The 23805-nt window shown below is 39.8% G+C and overlaps 1 protein-coding gene across 3 annotated transcripts in view; it reads right to left on the bottom strand.

The window, feature by feature from the left end:
• The window catches only part of AGPAT4 (1-acylglycerol-3-phosphate O-acyltransferase 4), a 74857-nt gene that overhangs the window by 8117 nt on the left and 42935 nt on the right, over positions 1-23805 (bottom strand). For all 3 annotated transcript variants that reach the window (XM_064648989.1, XM_064648991.1, XM_064648992.1), the window contains 5 exons: positions 18577-18738; positions 16257-16410; positions 9892-9994; positions 7730-7805; positions 2352-2550 (listed from right to left, as the gene is read on the bottom strand). In XM_064648989.1, the coding sequence (XP_064505059.1) occupies positions 2352-2550; positions 7730-7805; positions 9892-9994; positions 16257-16410; positions 18577-18738 (694 nt within the window). The remainder of the gene's footprint in view (positions 1-2351; positions 2551-7729; positions 7806-9891; positions 9995-16256; positions 16411-18576; positions 18739-23805) is intronic.

Genomic DNA, 23805 nt, shown 5'->3' with positions numbered 1-23805 from the left:
GTTAGCTCCAGTGCTACAGATAACCTGAGAAAAAGTCCTTTGGATTATCACTGCATTCAAGAGAGGACTCACAGCAGCCTGCTTATTAACCTTTCCTTGTGGCTCAAAGCAGAAGAAAGCTAGGTGAGTAGTAAGACAAGCAAGAAAAGGGGGGAAAAAAAAAGGAACAGAACGGCATTCTTGCTGTCCATTCTCAGTAGCATCATAGCTTTTTTCCTTTGCAGCTTCTTTCTCTCCCTTCCTGATAAAGACATGACCTAGGTCACTAATGGCAAAATGGTATTGGACTTAGGGTGGAGCATGCAGGAGTGTAGAGTCACTCAACTAAATTAATAAGGGCTGAATCCAAATCCATCACAGATGCCACGATGCCAAGCATTAAAGTATCCAGCCCTGAGGTTAAACTCCAGAGGTTAAACTCCAGAAACCCTGAATTATGGAACAATGGTCCCTGTGGAGGGTACGCAAGGCATGAAGTACTTCAGGATGGCACCCAACCACCCACCCTGCTGAGTGGAAGAACTGAATTAAGAGGAAAACGCTGAAGAAAAGATGACAAATTAAAAAAATTTTGCAATGGCTATGCTTCAGTGCACCATTAGGCCACTGTTCCACAATCCAGTACGAAACAGACTATGCCAGCAATTTCTTCAAAGGCAGGACAAATGCCCTCCTGAGTTCTATTGCCAGGGATGAAGCATTTGCAATGGTGTCACACCTCATCCTACCCACTCTTGAATATCCATTTTGAACAAGAGCACAGGGGAGGCTGATCAACCTTTCTCTGCAACTGACAGGGATTTGAACCTGACACCTCCCATTCCTGAGAGCACACCCTAACCAGGGTGCTCACTCTACACTCCCATCCCATTCACCAGTCAGAGAAAGGGAGAGGGCAGCACTACTTGTGACTTCCAACAAGTAAGGTGGGTGAAAAAAGATGCTTCTAAGTTGTAGTCACTGCTCCGAGAAATTCTCACACATTTTACACAAAGCATTCTCAGGGTAACAAGCACCAGCAATCTCTCCAGGTGAGGACAAGAGCACAGGATTCCCGTCTTTTTTCCTCTACCCTGCTCATGTACCAACCATTATGTTGGACATTATCCTTGCTCTTGTTTTCCTTCCTCTGGCTCAAAGCATCACGAAGTACATCTCCTGTCTGCATGCACATACAAATTCTTCCTTCTCCACTTATCTTTATAAGAAGCCTTAACAGTAGCTGAACACAGTGTTTGTTTCCGTGGGCACTTTCTGAAAAAGAATATTGTGTGCCTACCATATCAAGCTCTTCACAATGGGCAAAAGGACATTAGTTGGTTAATCATGATCAAACTAGAACGGGACCTGCTCAAGATTCAGACTTCTAAGAATGCAAAGAAATATTGAACATTAGGAACAGTTTCCTAGGTAGAGAGGAAAGATGCACTTCTGAAACAAGCAAATGCTCCACATTTTTCTATCTCCTCTGTGTTGCTATTCTGGACATGGCTTTTTAATCCAACTCTATAATCTCTGCATTCACTTCACTCAGAGCCAGGAGGACTGTGAAGTTCTGTTTCTTTTTCAAAGGGCATTTTATACAGAAGTTAAGGTGATGAAGCCATAAATACATGTGATGGTCAGTGCAATCATAAAAAGTATTTGCTTTATAAATGTATGGCTTATCATAGAAGGGAACTTATTCTTCAAACAAGCACCCAATCATAGACACTATTTTTCCAAACTGATCTGGTGCTTGCTTCCATGAAGGACACCAAATGACATCTCCCTCCCTTTCTATGGGCCAGCTCCTTGTTTTGTTTTCCTTCCTCCCCTTAAATAACATACTAGTTTAAATACAAACCTAGGCAATTCAGAACTACCACAGGAACTGCAGGAATTACCTGTGATAGTCTACGCCCTGTGCTACATAAGTCAGAGAAGATGGCCATAACAGGCTGTGCTTAAATCATGAGTTCATGGATTACCAGTGCATGACACAGACTATGATTAGACAAAAGAATTCTCAATAGAATAAATTATCCTTAAGCCTTTCTTCTAGGCATTTAAAGTACAACCCAGCAAAGCACAACACAAGAAAAGAAAGCCTTTCGTAGGCAACCCACTGAGAAGTCACTGTTTTGATTTCTACAGAAACAGAAAATTTTGTAGGCAGCTCTTAAAAAAAAATAATACAACTATACAAAAATAAACAAAGAATCTTTTTAACCTATTCCAAGCTAAAGTGGATATAATATCCACCCACAGATGGGCTGTTAACTTCAAAAACCATCTTTATATTTAGCAAGCCTCAATAAATCATATCTGAAAGCCACCCAGGAAGTAATCTTTTTGTTCAGAAAACTTACCTATTATAATGACAAATGCAAAACTAGCCAGTGTCAGTGATGATCCACTGTTGATCATGTTGATGAGCAGTTTGAACAAAGGATATAGCAACAATAAGGCCCAGAAAAGCCAGTTCAAAAGTGCCCATGGTCGATGGGGTGGTACTATAGGGACTGCTGGGTAGGTTCCTGTTCTGTAATATTCTTCCTGGAATGCATCCTAGTAGAACAAAGGAGAGCAACAATTAAATCCCCATCTGCCAACAAAACTAGCCATTTCTGACTCTGATGTTCCACCTGCTGCAGGCTTGTAACCACAGGGGAAGATCAAAGACCAAGGGATGGCTGGAAAGCTTGTACTTTGAAGTCAATGAACACAGAGTCAAAAAAAAAGAAAAAGAAACGGGGGAAAAAAAAGGAAACAGCATACTTTCTTTCTCCTGCACATAGCAGCCTGAAAAATGGCATACCTGAAGAGTATAACAAGCCCAGTAAAACAAGATGGGTGATGGGATGTACACTCCTGCAGCAATGTTGAATCTCCTGCAAGAGTCACAGCCACTGCCCAAATACTGCTGGTAAGCCAGAGAAGTGTCTGGGCTACATGCTCAGCAGCAGATCCTCTGTTCCCTAATGTTTTCTCCAACCACTGCATTGCTCTAAAACAGCACCCACAAAGCAGTCAGAAAAGGTGACCAGACATCATCTTGTCCCATACTCTGAAGAACACCACCCTCTTCTGCCTGCTTTGTCCCCTAGTCTTGTTCACCTCATTCCCATGAAGCTTGTGGAAGGAAGTTTGGGTGCTGAACCTCTCTAAACAGTTTACAATCTCTCACTGGTTTTGACCAAAGGACTCTCCCTTTTTGTATAATATCAGGAAGATAATGGGGTGGGGGCTGTTTTTCTTCTGTTCTGTAGTGTGTGTTTTTTAAAGCACAGAAGACTTAGAATTCAGTACCTTCCTCTAGAGCCCACAGGGGTGAACAGCATTGCCATTAGTGATCTGATCAACCAAAGATATCAAAAGGGGGTGGGGTAAAAAAACCCTGCCTACTTGTTCAAAAGCAAAGATTATTAATCGGTGTTATCACATCAAACTGGTTAATTAATGAAGTCAGCATTAGACTGACATAAAAAGGAACCCTAGTTTAGTCAGAGTGAAGTCCTATACTTCTTCAAAGAAAGGATTTTTGGTTTCCAAAAATTCCAGCAAAGCCAAGATTGTCCTAATCAACACAAGAAGTTTATTTCTACTGTGCTACGACTTTACACTTACTTACACTCCAGCTGACATAAATAATTTTTTATTTATTTAAGAGCAACTTTAGCAATTAGAAGTTGCTACCATTTTATCTATTTCAAAGGGAACATTCAGCTTTAAGAGATTACACAGTAATTAAATACTGCTCTCTCTTTACTGAGGTTAGAAAAATTATGACTGTTTTACTCATGCAAGCTAGATTGTACTGGGTTCACTATAGCCAATTAATTAGTCATCTTCACCAGATCACACAGTGTACGAAGTTTTCTTTACAGTGCCTTGAGGACTTTGGTTTATAACTGCTTTAACAACACAGAGTTACTAATCATCAGTAAATTGAATTCTACAATATACAATTAAGTTCCCAAATACCAGTATTACCCAGGAAACTGAAGAATTCCTATTATTGCTATTGCCATTAGAGGGTCTGTTTCTACAGAGAGCAGGACAGGCTTGCTTAAAACAAATGCAGCAGTGTTTCCCTTCTTGGCTCTGCACAGCATTAGGGGCAGCAAAATCACTGACCACATCACAGAGAGGTTTGAGACAGATGGAAAACATATACAACAGGCAAAACAATGTGAAAGTCAACACCTCCACTGTGCATTTCACACCTTTGTGAGGGAACAGCTCTTCAGTTAAGATTCCTTATGCTCAAATATATTCACTTTCCTTGCAAAAGACATCTGTGGGTTAATCTGTCTTCTAAGCTTTTGCAAGAGTGCCTATGGTACCCATCATCTCAAGTCAGCCTTTAAACACATAATGTAGCTCAAAATTTCCCGAAATCACCTACATTAAGCTCCTTTCATTTCCCTGCATACAGACTTTGTTTCCAGTTTGTAATCAATCCCATCCACTCAAGTATTATTTTCAGACATGGAAACATGCTCCCTCTATTGGCCCCACCAAATTTAAGTTACTTCAGACAATGTGGGGGTAATGCAGGCAACATCCATCAGGGAACATCCATCAGAGGTTAACTGGATTCTTTCTCCCAGGAGGTCTGACGACAGAGGTATGCCGCTGCCTTTTCATGAAGAAGCCCACAAAGAATGAGTATCCAAAAATATAGTCTTTGTTCCCAAACACTGGAGTTCTGTACACATGCCCTCTTCAGCTATGCTTTGCTAATTCCCTAGGGCATTCCAGCATATATTTTCATACTCTGTTTTACATGCTTCTCCTACAAGTGAGAAAAGTTAGAAGCTTGCTTTCTTTTTAATGGAAATTAAGATTCTCAAGCAGAACTTCTATTTCAGGCACCGAGGCTGTAAGGAGGTAAAAAAAGAAAACAAACGTGCAAGGGCTAGCTGAGTTGTGACTATTACACAGTACCTCTTCAGACTAGGCAATAAGATCCTCAACTCAGTCCTTGCAGTCTCTCTAGCAATGGGAGTTTAAAAAAAATAAAAGAAATAAAAGAAAAAGGCAATGTGCAACAGAAATTGCACCTCTGTCATAATTTGGCATTAACTGATGCAGTGTTAGACATACGTGGAAGGACAAAATCCACCTCAGGTGAGGAAGAAGCCCATGGACACGGTGTAAGCCCGGAAAAGGAAGGAGAACAGTGTTTCATTTAAAAGAGCACAGTGTCATTGTTTATCTGGCAAGACTCTGCTCACGGCATTTGCAGCAGTTGCTAAACCAAAAAATGAAGTACTAAGTAGCAAGAACATAAACATGCCAGATTCCCAGAGAAAAGTATCTCTGATAGAGGTACATGTAAGTGAGATCAGGCAATGACATAAAAAACAACAGAACAAGCTTTTCTCAAAGATCTTCACTCCTTTACTGATGTCGATTTAATTTAAAAGAAAAAAAAGTCATAACCCTCCATGTCCACTAATTACTGATTTATTACCCATTCCAACCGCTCTGCACTCTGATCACCATGAGTGCACAGGCCTTGACCTCAGTACCTGTGGCACTCCCCAGTCACTAAATCATGCTACTACAGCATAATTCAGCACACTGTATGTAAGCCTTGAGAAAGTACTGCAAACTTATTAAACTCACTGAGAATAAGCAAAGGCACATGTAACCATAATGCATGATAAAACAGGGACTCTGCTTTCCAGTTGCGTGCACACCTTGTCTTGCTTTGAAACAGGAAATGAAGTGCTGCAACCAAAATAGACAAAAAAGGGGATGAGTGTGTATCTTACAATGAATTACTGCCCTTTGAATACAGATTTGTTACATTTTATCATAAACATTTACTGACTCTGAAGACAATCTGAAACAGAATTCATTTTTAGGAACAGCGCCTGGGCGGCTGCTTGTTATCTGACCTAAAAGTCAATTATCTTTTTTTAAATGCAGGGCAGAAAGATGAAACGAAACTGCATTTTTACCCTGCAGGGGGGCTTTCATCATCTCAAAACTCTTCAAGAAGTTGTCCCTGCTCTACATTCTGCCAGACTGATTTTACAAAGACATAGGCTTCAGTAAACCAGGAATGACTGCAATGAAATAACAGTTTCACTAATGTAAAACAGCTGGAGAAATAGAGACGTCACCCTCAGAAAAAAATTAAAACCATCCCCAAACAAAAACCCACCTCTAATGAATCAAAAAAAATGCTACGTAACCAAAAAGGTTTTAGTGGAAAGGAAAACTAAACACACATTCCTTCCCTCCTTCTTCTTAACAGGAAACTATAGATTTAACCAACCAGCAAAGTTGCCATGAAGAACAGATATGAAGGATATTATGTTATACCGTATCATATAATAGTATATAGGATAGATGTACATTCTGTTTGCATTAGAAGTAACTGAGTGTTCACCAAAGACTGAATAACAGAACAAACCTGAAGTGAATTACTGCAAACTAAGTAATAAGGGATTCAGAAAAACAATTACCATATTCTCATTTATGTTCTTGTCTTACAAATGTCTAAATGGTTCTCAGGAACATGAAAAATGGCTACAAATTCATAGCAGCAGAAAGTGGACTTTTGCAATTTTAAGCAAAAGGACCATTTGCACATATATGCCTCTAGAACGAGTACGAGCCTGTGGGTAACATCCTGCCTTTCTGCAAAGGTGCTGGGGGTTGTGTCTGAATCAGGTGTTATTGGCACAAATTACAAGAAGGGGGATCAGAGGCAAAGGTGGTAGATCTACAAGTGAGGTCTCAAGACGTATTTACTTATCTCATTCCTGTAAGCAAGCTGCTTAGAGGGGCTATGAATTAAAACAGAAACAGTCATGGCATGAAACTGAGAAAGACTAGGACATAATCAATACAGAAATGCTAACGTGGTGTCCTGGGTAGAGCATGACAAATGGCACAGCAGAATTTTGCTGTCCCGCTGAGAGGAAACCAGAGCTATATTCTATCACTTCTAAATCCAAAGCACTGCTGCATTTCAGTCTGAATACATAACTTTGATCAATGTATTGAAGGAAACTGAGCTGCCAAGCCCTTATGCCATACATACCTATGACTCCCACTGATTGAAATGGGAGTGCTGAGTGTATTCAAAAAGCACATCCCCCAACCCTTATCTCCTATATTCATAAAAACAAAGACCAGAAGAAACAGATTCTGAAAGACTGAAGGATGCATATGAAAGCATTTGGAAATAAGAAAAAAACTCCACCAGGCATCTACAAACACACAGTCATTATTATTCTCTCCTCATCCTATGTAATTAGGAATCTTAAACACATGCCTTCTATACACACAATGTGAAAGCAATTTATCAGCCTGTCCTATTAATATTGGATGTTTGCCTTGGTTAAAAAGACAGGGTAAAACAAGGGACAAAAATTCTAATACACTAAAAATATCTCATTTAGTGCACAAATTACTTCTTGATTAACAAGGTGCCTTTAAGGGGAAAGAAGACAAGACAGAAGATAATTTTGATTTTTGTATTCTTACGCAACTTTCTAGAGAAGAGTTTTAAAACTCCTCTATAAAGGCTTGTTTAAGCTTTTTTCCTGTTGCTCTTTATAAAGGCAATAATGACTGGTAGCACACGATCAGTCTCTATGCACAGAAACACCCACTCTAAGCCTCCAAAGCAGGACCACTACACACGGACACTGTAAAGGTCTACTAGCAGTATAAATAACGGAGCACTAGGGCTCACAATTGCTGCCTAGACAAAAAAACTAACCTTTTCTTGATATAGTTTGTGGAGCCAGGTAGAACATTCCTGCTCATCTTCTGGGACTTCCTCTAGTGGAATCCGCCTGCCAAAGGTAAACAAGAAAAATTCAAGAATATTAAATACTTTGGTTCCCATGAACAGCACTTGCATTATACAGACAGATTATCCATCTGACAGGAGACTTGCTACATTTTTCTCCTTTTTTTAACTTGTGGTAACAACTCCAAGATCAGCAAAGTATAGTTTGCTTCTAGAGCCACCTTCAGTTCTTAGATATATGTGGAATTTAGAAATTGAGATTTCTGAAATAGTAATGCATTGTGTTTGAGCTCACTAGAGCAACTTTCTAGATAAAGGTTTACAATTATCTGTTTCCAAACAAAGGTTCTGAATTAATGAATTTTTTAACCCACCTATGAAGTTAAAGGCTGTACTTAATCAGCTAGGCAACAGAGATAAAACAAACTATTCTTCTTATAACTTATGGTAAAGTTCTCTAGTGTTTCTCCATCAACATTTCCAATTCTTGTAATTTTTGTTATGTGAAGCTTGGTTGGATAATGTCCAGCAAAATGGCTCCTATTACTGAAAAATTCTCTCTTGAGAAAACCAAAGTTTTCATCTCATCATATGAATTCTGGTCAATAACCCTGTGACAGAAAAAATCTCTTACTAACCTCATTTAAGTACACTAATGGCAATATTTAATAATTTTACTTTTTCAATGTAGGATATATTTTAATTAATATCAATTAAGAGCAGCATCAAATTAACTTCCTTCAGCACAAGAGAATAACTTCTCAGTGTCGGGACACTCCTGTTTGCAGTTAATAAATTAACAGGTGTGACACTATTGATTTGTTCCTTTAGTTAAAAAAGTCTTAAGGTGACAAACATTGCAAACCAACACAATTTAACATGGCCATCCAAATTTTGCAAAATTCCATTTAGTGCAACACCTACGGCACTTCAATAAGCAAATATGGAGGATTTTGAAGAACATTTGTGATGGTCCCCAGCTAATTGCCAAAACAAATTTAGCCATGAGGCTTACCCTGCCTGTAAGAGCTTTTCAAGAAGCTCAAAAGGACAGAAGAGTAAATAGCTACCCTGAGTTGTGAAAAGCAATTTCCATAGTCTGCCAGACTGACTCGCAGCAGGCTGGAATGGTGTAAATGGAGATACAGGAAGAGGAGACGCCCCTGTGCTCCACTGGAGAAATGGCCCACACAGGTAGGGCCAGCTGCTCCTCCATGAACTAGCCAGCCAAGCTGTGTACACTAAACACAAGGACACCAGGCTAAGCTACCAAGTGGGAGGAGGAATCAAGAGAAAGTTTCTTTTTACCCTTGAGCAAAAACAGTTCTGAAGAAATATTTTTTCAAACAGGCAGAAAAGGGGAGGTGAAAAGAAAAGGTCACCCTATTCCATTTGATGTTGGTATCCAAGATAAACCAATTGGACCAGCCCACTATAGCTCTAAAGGGGTTATGATGAACTCCTGATCACTTGTGGTGTCACTTTTAGGCTCCTATGCTCCAACCCTAAACTATCTCATGTCCTGAATGCCTGTAGTATGGGTGCTGCTGGTAGAACCTCACTTGGGAATCCGCTCATTCCCATTAAGATTATGGGAATCCATTGGGGTATTCATCACTTATAGAAACATTAATGAAAAGGAATCCAAGTAATGGTTTTTTCATTAAACAACCCCCTGGTAGGGAGAGAGCAGCAGGCAAATACATCAACTATACCAAAAGAGATAGGAACAGTCCTCAGCCTGTCCTCCACCAGAGTTGGAACTCCTGTGCCAGAGACAGGTATAAAGCAACTCCATCTGACCACTTAGATGATGTTTGATATTCTGGCCAAGGGAGTGAAAAGAGGCCCTTCTGCTGCTCCTGAGCCAAGAGACAGACAAATGAATAAAAAAATAACAAACAAAAAGTAGTGTAGACACTTAAGGGTTCCCCACATATTTGCAGTCACAGAACTTTACAAGAAACCTTTCCCATCCAATAGGAGTTTTTATCTGAAGCTCTGTGAAGCCAGGTTGGTAGAGATTTGCTTTTCATCACCTACTTGAAAACATTCCCTTATTTGTCCAATTCCGACTGCAAGTACACACTCCTGTATGCTAAAAAGGAATTAAACTATGGATTACTTGCCTTACATACAAATCTGCATGATATTTTTTTCCATTTAGAACTCCCAGCAATGTTGGATTTTCATTATTTCTAAAATTGAGGGTAGAATCGTAGACTGCAGAAACTACAAAAAGAGAAACAGGTTATGTGATTACAGTAGTAATACAATGGAAATAAGCCATTATCTCTCAGACAAGGAGAATATTTAAATAGCACCACAGTTTGAGCTGTCACCAAGGTAAAAATGACAATGGAACACTCAACATGCAGGATTTAAGAAGGCTTTTCAGTGACCCTTTCAGAAACTGCACCAGCAGAATGAAAAGGTCTGCTTTACACCCTTGCCTTCTTCCCCATCAGGTGCAGAATGACGGGCATACAATTACAGTTTCTGACAGACTGTACCTAGGACTTCCTAGGAGTCAATGGTTGAAAAACTGTTGTCTGTCTTGACTCACTGTGAATGATGCAACTACCCCCCTAAATAAGGGGGGAAACAACCAGGCAGATACACACTTTATAAACAATGAACAATATATACCCTTTGACTAAGAACAGGTAAAGTGTGTGTGTGTGGGAGACATCCTACAGCAGAAGGGCTTAATGTAACTATAAATTGCTGGGGTCAAAACCAACCCCCCTTTTATGTCCCTTATTTGATAACTCAGGCAGTTGCTATAGGGCAAAGGCAGACACAGAATGACAGACCACATCTTGTGTGAGCTGGGCTGCTGCTATGAAGACATGCAAATGTGACGCATATAACATACAAGTTCCATTGAACAAAACTGCAGCCAAACTTTCAGTGTTGAGAAAACTGTTTCTGCAGTTCAGGACTGAGCAGTTACAGCAAAAGCATTTGCAAAGGTCAATTGCAGTTAAACCAGACAGCATTAACAAGCAGTTTCCAAAGAGAAAACATTTACTGTTAAACCACATACAGCGTTTCAAAAAAGTTTTTCTGAACACATGCTTATTTTCCTGATGTCACAAAATTACTAGAGAACAATTCATTTTCCTGACACTGAAATATGTTGTGTGTCATGGTATGAGTTCTAAGATCAATGACAGCAAAAAAGCTTCTCTTTTTTTGTCACGTGACTAACAAGCATTTCACCTGTAGCTTGCTGTATTTTAAGTTTCCTGCTCCAGAGTTTTGCAATAATGAATAAAAATGCATGTCACGAACCTTTATTGTGAGAGCTCTTGACCCACCTAAGAAAGACTTTTTTTACATAGCACAGATTTGCTCTTGGTTTTGAAACCTCTCTAGCTATAGAGAGATAAATATGGCTTGGTCACAGCATTCAGCTCCCAAAAACTCATCACATCATTTGTCACTCTAAAACAGAATGCAAAGCACAGAACAGCTTCAGCACTGAAAGGAAATCCTGAACACAAAGGCCAAACCCCTGTCACTGCATACAGACTTGCCTGTCGCACTAACAACTCCATTCTTTTCCTACTGCAGTTAGATTCTTAGCCCAAACTCAAAACTGCAACACATAAGCTAAAATCTACTTCTAGCAGACTACTCTCCCTGAACAAGTAAGAAATTACTTTTTTTTTAGTAAGTATCTGCCTCCATTTTTAAGCTTCTTAGCATAGAAGGATTTTACTAATCTACTCTAATTTACTAATCCAATGTAATTGAATGAAAACAAGAGCTCAGTTTGGTTTATTCAGGGTAAGCTTCTTAGTTTATTCTTTAATAGCATTATTCTAACGACAATAGGGATGCAATAAAGCAAAGTATGATATACAGAACACTTGTTCTTTCATTTTTTTTACAAGATATCTCCATCTGAGTTTTTATATGAATTGGCTTTTGTTCAGACAAACTGGAAGATGGTTCTCCTGTTCTGAAAAAAGCTTCTGCAGAGTTGGCCAGGAACATCTTTATATGCTGACAGCCTTACAGAATCTTCCTTTTCTCCAGGGAAAAAAAAAAGAAATCCTATTCCAGTTTGCAACTGGTATATAGTTTCATATTTAGTCCAGTCCCTTTTAATAACACATTGAAATCTTTTGGTGCAAAGCAGTGCCAAACCCAAGATAATGACAGCACGTGCAGGAGTAAAGAGACCTCTGTTATATTCAGATATAACAGAAGATAACTAAAGACTTCAGCTTTTTCATTCTGAAAGTGTAGGAAAAGAACAACAATAGAAGTGTCAAAGAAAACGACTGCATGAATTTAAAATTTGCCAGAAAGCTTCCACAGCCAAAGCAGCACTAGCATGCTGTGTGAACTGGTTATCCACTTAAAAGTGGATTTTGTAATTATATAATTAGAACTGGACCTCTCATGACTTTCTCATCCAAAAGCTGAGGAGTCCAGAAATTTCACTTTCTAAAACAAGTAAATAAATAACTCCATACTATCTTGAAAACATTGCAACAACTGTCTCACTCTTGGGCTAATATAGGCAGCATCAAATGAAGTTTTGCTTCATTTGTGAAATATTTTCTATGAAGAAATTATATCTTAAAACCTCTTTTTCATTAAAAATCAAACACAAGTCTTTGAAAGCCGTTTCAAAGGCTCAAAATAGATATAGATCATAACTAAATCGAAAATTTTTCCAGCCAAATTGCTATTTCCTGTCAAAAAGTCTAGGTTTTTTTTTGTTTGCTTTCTAATCTCTGCACAGTTTTTTTTCACATCTTTAACTTTGTTCTCTGTACAGCATTCTGACAGAGAGCTATGTACTTAAAAAGTAAATAAAAAAGATTTAATTTCTTAACTTCAACCTAAAAGAAAAATAAATCTTCAGATTACGCATCTAGAGAGGATTCTTCTTACTTAACTGTCCTCTTGAATCTCATGCATTATTTTGTGGCCATGGAGGATCATGCCAAAATTATGGTGGATCATCTGACAAAACAACCTACAGGGAATGAGTAGACCTACATGCACCTTCATACTAGCACACAATGATCTGAAGATTGCAAAACGGAGGGGAAGGTACAGTGGAATTCACTGTACTTTTGGTACCACCTTGACACAATCCTTTGATTTGCCATTTCATTGGCATCAGCTTGGTCAAAAATCACTCATCCTCTCAAACTTGATAACTTTCTCTGGATGATGATTAGAAGCCCACTTGAAAACAAATAATAACCCAGGACTAAAGTGCAACTCGAGGGAAGAAAAAAGTCATTGCAAGACTCTCAAACACTGTCATACTGAACTCCATGAGAACACCACTCTGGAATTTATTCTCATGCATTTTCTCTAGGACAGTAGTTCCCAGTGTGCACAACTCGAGGAAAAGGTGCACAACACAACTTGGGCTTATCTACAACCCATCTTGAGGCACATTTTTAAATACAAGTCTTCACTAAATAAAAACAGTTGAAAGGAATTGCCTGATATACACCCAGGCAATAAAAGTAACAGTTAAATATATCTTTTGCAGTATTTATGACATTTATTTTTATGGTAAATCATGTATGAGTGTTTTAGAAACGGATGTGCGTTTCCATTTGTTTCCATGAACAGTACAGGTAGCAAATAGCAACTTATTAAGACAACAAATAGCTTCTAGAAATGAAGCTCCTGGTGACTGTGTCTCTACTACCATAGTGGGAGAGACGGTCACTGACAAAATTATCAGAAAAGTTCAAAAAATATTAAAAGCACTTCTTTAAGAATCAAATTGTGTGCAGAGGTCTGAACTTGTGAAAGTAAAACTCTGAGAAGAAAAGAATTCCATTATCACTTATGAAAGAAATGAGTTAGGAGGGAAGGTCCTTTGTTCTCTCATGTGAAAGATATTTTTATCCAAACATATCTGCTTATGCTGACAGAAATGGCATCACTGGTATGGAGGCAGCTTCCAACATATGTACACTGAATAAACTCCTTCTGAAGGTAAGTTTTTCAAAACAGATGGACTTGCCAGGTTCATGTCACCAATGTCTATTTCTGACTACTGGAGAAGTACTTCAGAACTACTTCCAGAATAACTGCATCACAGAGCATTAAGAGCTGATACAAAGTTTTGAAGAGGACCAACCTGTGATCACTGCTACTATGGGTGAATTACCTCTACAGACGGAAAGAACACCATCTATTCATGATATAGTGCTACAGCCTCAAACAAGTGGAATCACACCTTTGTCAGAAAGAAGTAGAAAAAAACCAGACAGAAGCTCTGTCACAGCCAGCTGTAAACTGGTCCAAAACCTGTGGCTTGATTTCATTGCTACATGGTGCTCCAGCTCCAGCCAGGGCCACCACCCCTTGTGGGAGATCTGAAAGTGCATTAGCCTAAATAGCAGGGCCCAAAATGGATTCAGGGAGCTCAGCACCAGTCTCTCATTTTTAGAGATGCACAGGGATACCCCACTGCAGATTTGACCTAACTTCTAGATAGAGCTTACATTTCTAGATTATGGACTGTCAAAACAGACTCCCATCACATTCTCTTTTCAAAAAACATGCATGGACTTCCTTGTTATCTGTATATAATAATGTTACAAGGAGTTCTAAAAATAAGACATTGATTACAAAGGCTTTTCAAATGCTCGTCACATGTACCCCTTGTCTCTATAGGAGAGAAACATATAATAACCCAGACAATAACCCTCCTATCTCCATTTCATTGCAAAAAGTGGCAAGGCAAGTAAATCAACACATCCAGAAAAACGTGCAACACTGATATGGGGTCATCAAACCCTCAGAGGTCTGTTGGTTGGGTTTTCAAGCTCAACAGTTTTTGTTGAAACTGTATATGAGAAGCTATGGCTCTGTGCTTCTCCTTGAACCTCACAGGAAGTACTACCTTCTTAGTGGCCTTACAATGCCTCATCTAGAGAGTCACAGCTTCTGGAGTGAGGCAATGACACACACTCCCCTAAGCATATGAGTAATCTAGCAATCTCGGCCTTATTTTTCTGAAGGTATTTCAAATATTTAGGATCCTAGTAAATGTTACTGTAGTGTATCACATGAACACCAAAAAGTTTTTATAAATGTCACTTGGGTTCCCTACAATTGTCTCCTTTTGAAACATATTCCCACAAATCAGCTATTTGTCCACAATCATGCCTTATTTCGCTTGTACTACACAGAGCAGTGAGAAGAACAAAATCACCACCAAAATACCCTGTCCTTGATTCCCAGCTCAGGGCATTAGAGGTCGCAGAGTTTTGACTCATCTCTTCTTCAGTGCCTCAAGTCTACCACCTCCCTGCCCTCAGTCAAACAGCCACCCTTATTCAAAAGGCAAGGTTAAACTGTGCCCTTAAGGGGGTTACTGGATGCTTCACATATCTTACCTCTTCTTCATGTTTCAGAAAAGATCCAAGGTATGCTATCCATTTTGGGGGTGGAAAGTTGTAGGTGCCTGGTAAGCTACAACAGTGATATGATCTACCTGACTCACAAGAGGATATGTAGAAGAAATATGACAGATAGCAAGACAGCTGACTGCAAAGCTTTTTTTACAGCAACTATCCCAGATATGCCACATGAAAATGTGTCTTCAAAGACAAAAGAAGTTTTGATATTAGCTTCAGTCAAGCTAGAACATTTTCTTCTAAACCCATAACCACTTTGTCTTTCTTATGCAACAGCCTTTTAACAATACATAACTCTAGCAACCCCCAAAAATACCGTAACACTATGGCTACTTAGCACTGTCTTTACCCATGAAGTCCACAGCAGACGACTTTGATAGATAGTATTAGCCAAAAAAAAAATCACTTCAAAGGCAATGTGTGCAATATTCTTACTGATGTCATCTTAAAGGTGGCAAATGCAGGTAACCAGACATAACTGGGGGATAGGGAGCTAAGAACAACATTAACAAAGAAAAACTTACTTCATGTTCTGTAATTCAGAAATAATTTGTTTAAAAATTTTGGCTACATGTATCTTCAGTCAAGGTCTACTCCCCTTCCTCAGCTCCACAAAGAAACTCTATAGAGCAAATCTATACAGGAATTTAAAGCAGAATATTTTTTTTTAAATTTAAAAATTATGTCATTTGAGGCAGGTATTTACCACAAGGAAACATTTTAAGACACACTGCCTCAGATTCTCTACTGATGCATTTGCTTCATTTAGAATAGAATAGCTTAGTAAATACTAAGAAATACTATCCTTTGGCAATAGGTACAAAATATGCAATTTGAGATTTCCCAATACACAGCCACAGTAACAGAAAACGAAACAAAAATAATAAAAAATAATAATAAAAAACCCCAAGTTGCTCCAGGATTTTATTAGTAAAATCACAGGATAGTGGAAAAAAGGTCAGAGAGGATCCCAGGGCTTTTCTGCTAGGACTCACGCTACAGGAAAAAGAAAAGCACGGCAAACTGACAGTAGCTGGATGAAATAACCATTTAGCATTTTTCCCTGTGACTTTCCTTACCTACATTTCTCAAACACTGCACGGTGACAGCAAATCCTTTTGTTCGTGGCAGTAGGTGATACTTGAGCTTGGGCAGACCTTTGGCTTCGGCTACCTGCATGCTAATTTGGTGCTTCTGTTCTGTGAACCTTGTGCCCTCGCAATGAATCAGGAACTAAAACCAAGAGAGAACTACAGTTAGACAGAAGCTCAGGTCTTCTACATCTGACTGAGCAGAGGTGTCTCTAATTCCCACCAGCACAGCCCAAGTTAAGACTGCTAGCAGGAACAGTTGTAGCCACATACACATTTAGGTAATTTATTTGACTGAAGTAAAAAATTCAAAACAAACAACCACACAAACAAACAACAAAAAAGTCAAAACCAAACACTCATCCAACTTGCCATCCTCTGGTTTGAACTTCAGCTTTTAGACCTAATCATCTGCTCTGCTACTTGCTATCAGAATGACTTGATTTCTCTAAATGAGTCACTCAATCTCTACACTCAAAATATACTCCTGTTGCAAATGTTTCACTGATGGTGAAGTGTACAGGTATCATGGTATCTAAATCTTGGTAAGTGTCTAAACTAAAGACATTTCTAGGAAATGCTTCAGCACCCAGCTTGCACCCCCTGACTCCAACCCTCTGGCTTTCACTTATGGCACGAGGACACTGACAACTACACACAGCAACTCTGATGCCAGGGACAGAGCTGGTAACAGAAGTAAGGCAGCAGATGCAGGACAACTGAAAGCCTCATGCGCTTATGAACTATACAGTGGAAGTGCTCAGACGTGAACAATTACAATCTTGCCACTGGCAGGCAGGGGAGAGCACACAGATCTTTGGAGATTTACCACTTGCTCATCTGCTTTCTGCCAAGCCTGAACGCAAACTAACACATCAGAGAGCACTGCCATATCACACAAGCTAAGTCCTCAGAACCCACAGCAAAAATATAGCCAACAGAGATTGAAGAAAACTAGCCAAGCAGACGGCTTTCAGCCCTAGTTCATCCAAGACCACTTCTACTCGTGTATCACAAGCATAATGTTAAGCAGTTAGATGAAACATACCGAAACTGATGAGAAAATCTCTCTAGTCCACTTCCCATGCTTTGCCTGTCTACCTTCCAAAGTGCTATTTTTGTGCCTTTTGACATATGTCATTATACAAAGGCAAATTAAAACTCCACATGTAATAACCCCAGGTGTACATCAACAACTATCTCCTGTATGTAGGTATAGCTCCTTCTTAGTAATTAGTATCTATAGGATAGTGGTGGCTTGTGCTCACTGATTAGAGTTGAACTACCTAGGTGCATAGAAAGGCATTCAATGTCTTTTACAAGTCACAGAGAACAGGCAAATCTCAGTGAGATAAACTGAAACTGAAAACCAAGAATGCCCCTTCTACTACACAGTCTTCTGCCTGGAAGTCATCTAAACATTATCAAAGCACAGCTTAGCACTTGTTTAAATCAATGACAATTAAAAAACAAGTCTGTTTCAGAGAATGAGAGATCTAGCACATATATGTTCATGAAGAAACTGCTTCCTAAGCAATAGGTTCTGTAGGCTCTGGTGAGGCTGCTTAATATACCATTTCTTTAACCAAATTGCCCTCTTGCCATCACTAGCTCGTGAGAACTATGATTCTTCTGATTACTAAGAGAAAAAATTCAAAGGCTTTTCATTCTCAAACCAGGAAACATCAGGCAGGCTCAATACTAAAAAAGGATAGCAATGAAAAAAGTAACACTTTCCTGTTGCTGAAAAGTGACACCAATCCTCTCCCTGAAAAACAGTCAATGGCCCCAGTGGGCCATATCTCTGACCAGGTGGCTTCCACTTCTACTGGGCCATGTCTGACCAAGCACGTTCACAGGAAAGGCAAAATCACATGGAAGGGGAAAACACTAGTAGGAACTCTGCAATCTAAGGCAAGAGGGGATCTTAAGTAAAGAATACGGTTGATGTGTTTCAATACATCGTCACATGCATCTGTTACACTGCCATGAACCCCCACATCTACCCCTATCCAGGTTCCTGTATTTAGAGGACCACAAGATTTACTGAATGGATCACAGTGCAGGTATTTTTGCAGTGACATCTGTAGGGCTCCATACTACAGAAGAAGAAAACAGACAAGACAGACTATTACATGGGAAATTCCAGAGAAAATTCAATTCGTCGAGAATACTCTCCTGATACCACCAGGAAGTTCATGAATCGAAGTTCTCAGGAGCAAGCTGGTGAATATCACATATCATCTGTGCCCTTCATTCCTGCCAAGCATTACAGCACCTCACACCCCACCTGTTAGTCATCACCCACCCAAAAGTTTTCAGGGTAGTCCCGGAGATTCAGCAACTTCTGTATGACTGTTTTCCGATCTTCTTCCCACTTGCGCTTGCAGAAGACTATCTCTAGGAAATACCACATCCAGCCAATTATAGGCATGTAGGAGAGCTCCTTCTTTGCAAGCACTTTGGAACTCTGCAAGACAGAATCAAAGCAAGTAAAACAGAGTTAAACCACTTAAGAATTCACTGTGGGTATGATACATGCACAGTTAGACACTCATATATTGGTTCCTATTGACCAGTCCCAGTTTTAACACAAGTGTAAAAACAAAAACAAAGAAAAATAAGTTTTTCCTCATATGACAGAACAGTCAAATCTAATATCAGGTATCTGCATGGAAGACTTCCAGAATTAAACACATATGTGTGTGTTTGTCTTTCCTACCCAAATGCTGAAACAAAACAGAAGCCAAATTCCTTCAAACACTGAGATCCATGCAAAAGACCCAAATCATATCAACAGAAATTCCTAATTCAAGCCGATCCTGGACACTGGCAACTCAAGTTCCTTTAAGAGCAGCTATACTTCTCCTCAGTGCTGGGACTTCTCACCATGACAAAAAAAAAAAAGAAAAAAAAAAAGAAGCAGAGTCACAGAGCCATTGCTGTACAACATACTGATATTTGCACACATGGTTTACCAATGGAAAAATAAGAATACTTGATTCGTGTTCAAGTTTGTTCATGAAAGGGCAGAAATACATACAGCAGCGAATTTCTCTTCAAAGCATGCTTCTGAAGTAGGGGGAAAAAAAAGCATTCTTCCTGTCTCACAAGTGTGACAGCCACTGAAGTGATTGGTCCAGACTCTCCACAAGAAGTCTATGATTTATCAAGCATTCAACAAGTTCCGAAAGTCAAATCCTACTCCAGAATTTAACTCTGTGATCATCTCAGACTGACATCCCTTTGGGCAGGAAAACTGATTCCACTTGCTCCTTTCCTGTCTTCCAAGCCAAACAGCCTTGGTGAGCTGTCCCATGTTTCTCTTGGTTATTTAATTAACAAAATGGCACACATGTGTGTTGTTGTGTATATAGAAATTGTTGCTTCAGTTTTTCCTGACAAACAGTGACATTTTCTTAGAGGGCAAATGGAGTAATTACAGCCCAGTTTCTAGCCACGATATCATTATAAGCTAGCCCATCAAAATGCTCTGCAGATGGATTCCAGGACATGGCATTTGACTAGAAGAAACTATTTATTGGTAGAAGTTACCATCAAGAGAAAATATTTTTCTTTTTTTTTTGGTCACTGTTGTTCATTTGGTTGCTAGGGAAAGAGACTTGACCTAATTCTTTATCTCAGCTCATTTCTTTCATCTGTTCTCCTTCCTTCACAAGGAAAATACCTTAAATAATTAAGCTATCTAAAAGCTCGTAAGACTGGAAGGCAAGTGCACATCACATTGCTTCACAAGCAACTGTTACATAGAAGCAGAATAGAAAACTGCAGACAATTCCATTTCTAAGCATGCAGGAACCATCTCTGTCAAATCATTTAATGCTCTATAATAAAGTGCTCCCTCTTGAGCATTTGAGACTTTCTGTATTTCAGTGATGGGCTCGGATCAAGACTCCAAACCCCGCTCTTCCACGAGGAGCAATTGTAGTATTCAGCACAGTTTTAGTCATTCATGTTTTACCTTAGTCCCTACTACAGGGCAGCAGCAACAGCCTCCTCTTCCAGCTCCCCAAACTGGGCACAGAGAAACAGGCTACTACTACTCTCCAAAGAGCATTTTTGTTGTAGACCATGTACAGTATAGCTTCCATTCACAAGGACAAAAAACAATTCACATGTTCTTCTGCTCCTCTCCACCGTACGTGTCAGAGGAAGACAATCAAGCCAAGGTTTTGCTCAAGAAACCCCAAGAGATGCTAAGTGTTTCTAGCTGAGCAGGGAGGGCTAAAATCTTTGGGAACTACTGTCCACCTCAGCCATAGCCTAGCACAAGCCACTGCACAATGAGGCCAACAGCGAGAAAAAACCCCAACACGCTCTTCAAGATTATGTACAGTAAGTATTCAGTATCATAAGAACTACCATAAACTAACCTAGGTGTGCTTTATATAGAATGTGCAAGGCCTCCATAGCACAGAGGCAGAAAAGAATCCAGTAGTCCTTCCTCCCAGATTTTAAAATGCAAGAATTCTAGTCCAAAAAACTAACTAAAATAAGTATTTCACTGTGCCTATTTTCTAATGTTTTGCATATTTTAAGAAGAGTACAAGTTACACAAGAAGCACACGAGAAGTTGCTACTGTTTTTTTTTTCCCCCTCCCCCAGTGGATCCAAGAAACAATACTGTAAGGTAAGGTGTTATGGGCAGAGGTATAACCACAAAAGCAGAACAGATGTCTGAATTCTTCCCCAGGGTATGTTCTTATTCATTTACTGTGCCAATGCATTTTTAAAATTTAAAACCGCTCTTCTAGACATGTGTGAGTATGATTCCTTAGATGCACATAAAAAGAAGCTAAGTCACCTCACACTGTTTTGTGCACCCATCTGTTCTAGGATTAGAAGGAAGACTAATGACAGAACTAATTAGAGAAAGGAAACTTCTCACTGCATTATACTAGCAAGACTGCTCTCAAGTGGGAGGAATACATTGGCCTCCCCTCAGGAGTTACCATCTCTTCCACAATAACTAGAGCTACAGTCTGTTCTGTTTCAGACATCTACCTGTGCACAGCTCCTGTGTAAATACATGAGGGAAAAAACGCAACTCTGGTTGACTTCAGCTACTAACTTGTTCTTTACCAATGTGTTTTGGTAAAATACATGACAGTTACCTCTAACCTTCAAATTCAGCTTGTTCAACAGAATAAAATTCATTAAAAAGTGCTGATTTATTCCACGTAAGCTGCCTTCTTGAAGGAAGTTAAGCATTTTCAGTGCTCAGAACTGCATAATTTCAACAGATATTTAATGAAATTACTGCTGGACAGGGACAACTTATATACAGTAATAAAATTTTAAACCAGGTTAATTTATTTTGGCCAAGTTTGTTCAGATGGAAATACACATGAAGTTCCTTCCCCTTTGTGAATGACTGCACCAATATCACAAAAAAAAAAAATGTTCTTACAAGCTTATTTTAAAAGCATTTGTCCAGCTTGCTGTCAAAGAAAGAAAATCTTAATTCTGTATGTCCAGCCTCAGTTACTCAACACCTCTTGATCAAGAGCATAACAAACAGCAAGAAATTACTGTGCAAGCTGTGAGTGTCCAAAAAATTTGTTCCACAGTTTCAAAACAAGTTTATTGTAGCTGCAAACCATTAGCAGCAGCAATTTGCCTCATAAATTATTTGCTCTTCAGGCTGCCCTCAGCATTGACATACTTTCAATGATTCCCACTGCTCTATTTTTGAAATTTAGCACTCCTTCATATTATACTCCTAGGGCATCAAGATGGAAAGATATGTTTCTTTAGTCTCTCAAAGCCATCATTCCAGAAATTTAGTTAGGCTCCTAATTTCTAATGCTTCATATTGAATAAAATTTCTCCACGTTGGAAAGGTAACACAGTAATATTTTAGAAGATATATTTCCTAGCACATGCTAATGTGTTGTGTTAAATACAAGTAATAATGCACTTTTGGCTGCCTACAAGAACAAGTACATATTTTAGAATAATAGAATTGTTTAGGTTGGAAAAGACCCTTATAATTATCAACTCCAACCACTGCCCCAGCACTGCCAAGTCCACCACTAACCCACATCCCGAACTGCCACGTCTGAAAATCTTTCAAGTACCTCCAGGGATGGGTACTCAACTACTTTTCTTGGACAGCCTGTTCCAATGCTTGATGGAACTCTGAGTGAAGAAATTTTTCCTGATATCCTACCTAAATTTTCCCTGATACAACTTGAGGTTGTTTCCTCTTATCCCACTTTATACCTGGGAAAAGGGACCAACCCTCACCTTGCTACATCCTCCTTTCAGGTAGTTGTAGAGAGCAACAAGGTCTTCCCTTGAGCCTCCGTTTTCCCAGGCTAAACAATCCCAGCTTCCTTAGCTGCTCCTCATAGGACTTGTGCTCCAGACCCTTTGCCAGTTCTGTTGCTTTTCTCTGGACACACTCCACCACCTCAATGTCCTTCCTGTAACGAGGGACCAAGACCTGGATACAGCACTGAGGTGCAGCCTCACCAGTGCTGAGTACAGGGTAACAATCACTTACCTGGTCCTGCTGGTCACACTACTTTTGATACAAGCCAGGATGCCATTGGCCTTCTTGGCCACCCAGGCATACTGCTGGCTCATGTTCTGCCACTGGCAACCAGCACCCTCAGGTCCTTTTCTGCAGGGCAGCTTTCCAGCTGCTCTCCCCGCTTCCTGTAGTGCCGCCTGGGGTTGTTGTGACCCAAGGGCAGAACCTGTCATTTGGTCTTGTTGAACCTTATGACAATTGGCCTTGGCCCAGTGATCCAGCCTGTCTAGATCCCTCTGTAGAGCCTTCCTACCCTCCAGCAGATCAACATTCCCAGCCATCTTGGCACTGTCTGCAGTCTGACTGAGGGTTTACTCGATCCCCTCATTCAGATCATTGATAAAGATATTAAGCAAGACTGGTGCCAAAACCAAGCCCTGGGGAACACCACTAGTGATCTGCTGCCAGCTGGATTTAATTCCATTCACTACCACTCTCTGAGCCCAGTCATCCAGCCAATTTTTTACCCAGCAAAGACTGCACCACACCACGAGCAGTCAGTCCAGCAGGGCCTCTTCCCTAGCTGACTCTCTCACCAGCTGCATCAGGAAGTTGTCTTCCACATACTCCAGGAACCTCTTAGACTGCTTCCTCTCTGCTGTGTTGTATTTCCAGCAGACACCTGGTAAGTTGAAGTCTCCCAGAAGAACAAGGGTTAGTAATTGTAAGACTTCTCCCAGCTGCTTATAGAACATTTCTTCTGCCTCCTCATCATGGGCTGGGTGGTCTGTAACAGACTCCCGACAGGATATCTGCCTAGTTGGCTTTCCTCTGCTCCTTACCCAGAAACACTTGACCCTTTCATCACCATTGTCCAGTTCTAGACAATCAAAACACTCCCTAACATACAGGGCTATCCTTACCACCTCTCCTTCCTTGCCTATTCCTTCTGAAGACCTTATACCCATCCACTACAGCATTCCAGTTGTGCGAGTCATCCCACTGTGTTTCTGTGACTGCAACGAAATCACTGCTTTC

Source organism: Pseudopipra pipra, chromosome 3 (assembly GCF_036250125.1).
Source record: "Pseudopipra pipra isolate bDixPip1 chromosome 3, bDixPip1.hap1, whole genome shotgun sequence".
NCBI lineage: Eukaryota > Metazoa > Chordata > Aves > Passeriformes > Pipridae > Pseudopipra > Pseudopipra pipra.
This window is presented reverse-complemented; position numbering and strand designations above follow the sequence as displayed.